Raw genomic sequence first — 5,812 nt, 5'->3', positions numbered from 1 at the left:
GGAGAAGAGAAAGGTGTAGAAAAGATAGTGTGTATGTTTGGGGGATGGGGGCTCGGAAACCTATCTCCAACTACAACTCTGCTATCAAGTTGCTGTGTGACCTTGGGAAAGTCACTACCCCTCTCTGGTCCCTTGATTCTCCTTATGCAATGAGGACTCTGAATGGCCCCAGGATTTCCCCAGCACTGGATGAGATGATGGCCATGGCCACTTGACCTCTGTGATTTCAAAGGGTTTCCACAAACCATCGCAAGCTGGACCTGGGCCAAAAGACTTCCTGGGGATAATAGCAAAGCAGTTCAGCCCCTCAGCCTTTCCATTCTCTTGTCTGGACAGCAAGAACTAGGGGCAGGCCACTGCAAGCAAGCCCAATTGGAGAGTAAATCTGATGGTCACTTAACTTAAGGCCTTTGGGTCAGACAGATCTGGCTTCAAATCCCACCCCTACTGTGTGCTTGAAACCTTGGGGGAAGTTACCTACACTCACAAGACCTCCCTCTGCTCATCTGTACAGTGCAGGTAATATGCTCCCACATCTTAGGGGATGGTTAAGATGAAATCAATTACCAGGTCTGGAGTGCCTATCCTGATGCCTGGGCCAGAGGAAACGCTGAGTAGTGTTGTTAGCTATTGCCATTCACTTCCTGGTGTTTGAGAGCCGGGAGGCAGATGGTGGGTAATTCCTCTCTGGTATCTGGGCTACATTAGACCCATTGTTCTATCCACAGATACCAAGATAGAAGATGTTTCAAACTGGGGGCCTCATTGTCCTCTGTGGGCTGCTGGCCCATACCACAGCCCAGCTGGAAGTCCTGCCCTTGCCTCTGGACCAGAACCTGCTTTTGGCTGGGACTCCACCCCAGGTCCCACATCCCACAGATCTTGCTGGAAGCTTAACAAGTGGTGAGTCTGTGACAACCTCTTTCAGGGGTGTGTGTGTGTGTGTGTGTGTGTGTGTGTGTGTCCAACTGTTCAGTGTGGGGAGGGAGGCAGGGATGATTGGGAGAGAGGGGCTGAGGATCTGGAATTGTCAGATTTGACCCCCCAAGGACCTACCCCTACACCCATTTCCAGGTCTCAGCAGTGGCCTGCTCTCTGGGGGTCTGTTGGGCATTCTACAAAACCTTCCACTCTTGGACATCCTGAAGACTGGAGGAGACACTTCTGGGGGCCTGCTTGGGGGCCTGCTTGGGAAAGTGACTTCATTGGTCCCTGTCCTGAACAACATCATTGAGTGAGTAGTCATAAAATAGGGCCTTGGTCCCCACCCCCACCAGATAACCTCCATGGAGATCTGGGAGCCCCAGGCAGTGGCCCTGGAGGAGGAGGTGGGGGGAGGGTGGTCTGAACATGAGGCCAGGACTCATGACAGCCTTCTCACAGTCTGGTGAGGAACACCAGCCCTCCTGAACCGGGGATTGCCCCCAGTCCTGATGCATATCTTGAGTCCCCAGCATCATCTATAACCCTCACAACCCTTTCAGGTCGAAGTAATAATCTCCAGTTTACAGATGGAAAAACTGAAGCACGGAAAGTTGCCTGTGCTTACACAACTAGAGTGATGCTAAGCAAGAGCTCTAACTCTAATTTACTTAAGTCCAAAGCCAAGGCTTTCCCACCACACAGTGGTAATTCTGTTCTCCTCACCTGTGGGATCCTTCAGAACACAGGTGGCCCTTGATGTAAGCAAGAAAGTGGATGCAACTCTCCTCAATTATGTCATCAGTGGATGTCCACTGAGCAGTCTGATGTGGGGTTCCCATGAGACACCCGAGAGCTCTCTAAGCAAGCGGCAATAATGGGAAGTTTGATGCCAGGGAGCTGGCAAATCCTGGGTCCTTGACAGGGCTGGATCAAAGCCATTTCCAAGATTCCTACCCACCCAGGCGCTTGCCCTGACTTGAAGACAGACAGATAGCCTTGAGTTTGATTTCCAAATGCACCATGTACTTGCTGGGTGATAGGAAACCAAGGCACACAGTCTCCCTGGGCTTGGTTTCTCCATCTGTAAGATGAGATCATAGTACCCACAGAGAAAAACTGTCAGGGAGATTAGGAGAGATGTAATCACCTGGCACACTGGTTGTAAGATCGGCTCAGAGGAGAGTCTTGCTTCCATCCTCTCTCCATTCTCCCTGACTTCCTGCTCCTTGATCTGATCGTGACCATTGTTGATTGACCCGCCACTGACGGTTATGGCAGGAACCAGAAGCAGTAAGTGCTTCTTACCCATAAATGTTTGTGAGGGACTTACTCCACTTACTCTCATCCACTCACCCACTCATCTATCCATCCATTTGTCCATTCTCTCTACCATCTAACCAGCTACTCTCCCATGCATCCTCCCACCCATTCATCAATCCACAAAGTCAACCAATATGGAGTAGGCCCCTTCTTTGTAAGACTCTGAGCTGGTATACAGGATGCAAATATAATCCAGACACAGCCTCCACCCTGGAATACCTCATAGACATGAGATGCAGAGAGGGGCATGGTGTGTTAGGATCTGACCCAGTGCAGAGGCTGGGAAACACTGATGTGTGACTCAGAACTCACGTGGCCTTTGCTGCAAGACTCCCCTCTTTTCTCCCCCATCCCATCTCATGAGTAGCTCCTCCTCTGGGATGGGTACAGTTTGGATTAAAGGTGGTTTCCAGATTTGGGGCTGAAGGAGCTAATATTCCTCCCTCCAATGTTGCTTCTTGGACAGTCTGAAGATCACTAATCCCCAGCTCCTGGAACTAGGCCTTGTGCAGAGCCCTGATGGCCATCGTCTCTATGTCACCATCCCTTTGGGCATGATCCTCAATGTGAATACGTGAGTGGACCCCAAGGGGGAAGGGAGACCCTGATGCAATGCATAGCCATAAAGGGGTGTTGAAGTCTAACAGATATGAGTTTTCAACTCAGATACAGATGCAGCAAACTGTCTCCTCTGCAGGCCCCTGGTCGGAAGTCTGTTAAAGCTGGCTGTGAAGCTAAACATCACTGCAGAAATTTTAGCTGTGAAAAATGAACAGGGGAAGATCCACCTGGTTCTTGGTGACTGCACTCACTCCCCTGGGAGACTGCAAATCTCTCTGCTTGATGGGTGAGGCCAGAGGGGTGGCTTCTCCTGCCCAGAAACAATATTGATGAGATGATGGACAGATGGCTGGGAAGACAGAACAATGGGAGTATGGATGAGTGGGAAGATGGATGGATGGATGGATGGATGGATGGATGGATGGATGGGTAAATAGCCACTTATCTTTTCTTTGGTGGGGCTGACCAGTTTTATGCTAGATCAGGCAATCAAAAATCTGAGTTCAAGCCCACCTACCAGAGGGGCATGTGGAGAAGTAGAGGGATTCTTGTGTGAACATGGACAGTGCCTCCCCAGTTAGAGTCTCAGCGTACTCAGATCACCGTACTACAGAGGCACTTTGGGGCTCTTGATTGAATCCACTAAGACAACAGGTGAGAAAATGCTTTGTCCCAGTATGGGGTAAAACAGCTATGCAGCCGACCTGGTTTCCTTATTTCAGTTACCTGTCACAGGGGAGACTGAGTCATGCATAATGTGCAGAAGTCATCCTCACTATGGTTAACATTCACTGAGCACGTATGTTGTATTTCACACATATCTCGTTGAATTCTCATGAGAACGATGTACTAAGCACTGTTCATCCATTTATGGATTCTACAAAGTCTCACTGAATACCTACTGTATGCTGGAACTGTGTGCTTATTCTATTCATACCTACTGTATGTACTGCTGTGTAGGGTGCCACTCCCTTTGGCTGGACCCCCCAGTGTTCACCTGCATGAGGGTGTGAGTGGACAAGGCCCCGTTTTAGTCATGGAGTACTGAGACCGACACGGGCACAGTAGCCCCTCTGAAGCCTTCTCCATACCAACCCCAGGCCTCTGCACTGCCCCCTGGATTTTCTCTTTCAGATTTGCTCCCCTCCCTGTTCAAAGCCTTGTCGACAGTCTCAGCGGCATCTTGAATGAAGTCCTTCCTGAGCTGGTACAGGGCAAGGTAAGTGAATAAAAGGGCAGCTCCTGATTCTTAGGTCATAGGGCTTCTCAGGATGAAAGAAGCCCCTGGAGCGAGGTTTTCTGAACTCCTCAGTTTGATATATCTCCCTGTCCGCTGATCCATCTGTCTGTGTTTCTTCTTTCCACCCTTCAAAATGCATTGATTGGTTCCTGCTGTGGGCCAGGCCCTGGGCACGTCCACACTACAGCTGAAATGGATTGGCCCCTGCCCCAGGAAGCTCCCAGGCCACCCTCACCAGGGCTGTAGGCAAGCACTCTTCCAGCCTATGCTAGGGTGCCTCCTATAACCAGAAACTCACCTCTCCCAAAGAAGCTCTAGTTAGAAGCAGGTGTCCTATCACACGGTGAACACTGGCTCATGTGATCAGGCGCTTCACGTACACACCTCCCTTTTCTCCCTCTGCCCGTGTGAATGTGTAAGCATTCATCTGTGAGACTGCTTAGAACCAACACTCTCAGACACAGAAAAATGATAGAAAATCTCCCCCAGAGAATCCATCCTCGGGATACTGCTGCACCCAGGGCCTCCCTACAGGTGCCACTTTGCCTAACTCCTCTCTCTGCCCCTGGGTCAGGTGTGCCCTCTGGTCAATGAGGTTCTCAGCCACTTGGACGTCACCCTGGTGCATTCCATTGCTGGTAAGTACCCACTTCCAAGGCCTCTCTCCCTTTCCAGAACAGCGATTTTCCCCCAAGGAGCCCCATCCCTGCACACCATAGGAGAGAGCCAGATCCTTCCAGCCTCAGCTCTCCCCATTGCGGGTTTTTTTTTTTTTTTTGCCTTTAATTATCCAGATAATGTCAATGGATAGGCCTTGCTTCCCCCCTCCCCCGCCCCCCCCCCCCCCCGCCTCCAGCAGCCCAACACTGAAAACAGCTGAGCTGGTTGGTGGAAGGAGGTGTTAGCCCTGCCAAGCTTCACCCGAGCTTAGTGGGATCACCAGAGTTCCCAGTGCCCGTCCCCAGGCCTCCGGGGAGTGTGGGATATCTCTGAACTCCTTCACACTGAGATCATCACTCTGGTCTGCAGTGGTTATTCTTTCATTTTCCAGACATGCTGATCCATGGGCTGGAATTTGTCATCAAGGTCTAAGCCTTCCGGGAAGGGACCCAGCCTCTGTCAAACTGGTGAGTGCTGTTCCCCAATCCCCAGGATTTGGGTGCTGCTGCTCTTCTCCTGGCAGGGGACAGCGGGGGGCTTGGGACAGTGACTCTATTGGGACAGTGACTATCTCCAAAGGGAGACAAACAGCCACACAGAGGTACACAGAGATGCACAGAGAAGTCCACAGAAATGCTGACAGAGGTGGAGAGACACAGACAGCACCACAACACAGCTACAAAGAGAAAGACACACGGCTATGGATACACACACACAACACACATAGGTACACATGGATACCAATGCACTCAAACAAATGCACAAGGAGTCCCCTTGGCCCCAGGCCCCAGACGCTAGCCTGAGATTCTCAGCCCCCTCCCCTTCCTTTGGAGGGCAAGTTTGATGATGGGCCAATACCAACAAAAGTCAGTGACCACCAGTCTCCATTCTGACTGGGGGCTTCTCCCAACAGAACCACTTCCTGCTGCTCAATCCACTCCCTGCCCAGCTTCCGAGGGCTCACAGAAGGCTGACCCATGTCCTGGACAATGACACGGCCACTATGTGGGGACCAGAGCAGCCTTCTCTCCAAGGAAACTGCTCTCCCTCCTTTCCCACAGGCACGTGTTACAGCCCATGTTCCTCACCAAATAAAGTTGCTCTTTC

General features: G+C 51.2%; 1 protein-coding gene across 1 annotated transcript; it reads left to right on the top strand.

Moving 5' to 3' along the window:
* Window positions 1-743: 743 nt before the first annotated feature.
* BPIFA1 (BPI fold containing family A member 1) lies at window positions 744-5,137 on the top strand. Its single transcript, XM_047069854.1, has 7 exons — window positions 744-903; window positions 1,075-1,234; window positions 2,711-2,818; window positions 2,942-3,091; window positions 3,940-4,024; window positions 4,620-4,683; window positions 5,097-5,137. Exons 1-7 carry the CDS (start codon window positions 744-746, stop codon window positions 5,135-5,137), a joined length of 768 nt encoding a protein of 255 aa, XP_046925810.1.
* Window positions 5,138-5,812: the final 675 nt, after the last annotated feature.

This window comes from Lynx rufus, unplaced genomic scaffold (assembly GCF_022079265.1).
Source record: "Lynx rufus isolate CCGP_SWC_20201006 ecotype Redwood Valley unplaced genomic scaffold, mLynRuf1.p SCAF_8, whole genome shotgun sequence".
Lineage (NCBI taxonomy): Eukaryota > Metazoa > Chordata > Mammalia > Carnivora > Felidae > Lynx > Lynx rufus.
Note: the sequence above shows the minus strand (reverse complement) of the source record. Positions and strands in the feature narration are given on the sequence as shown.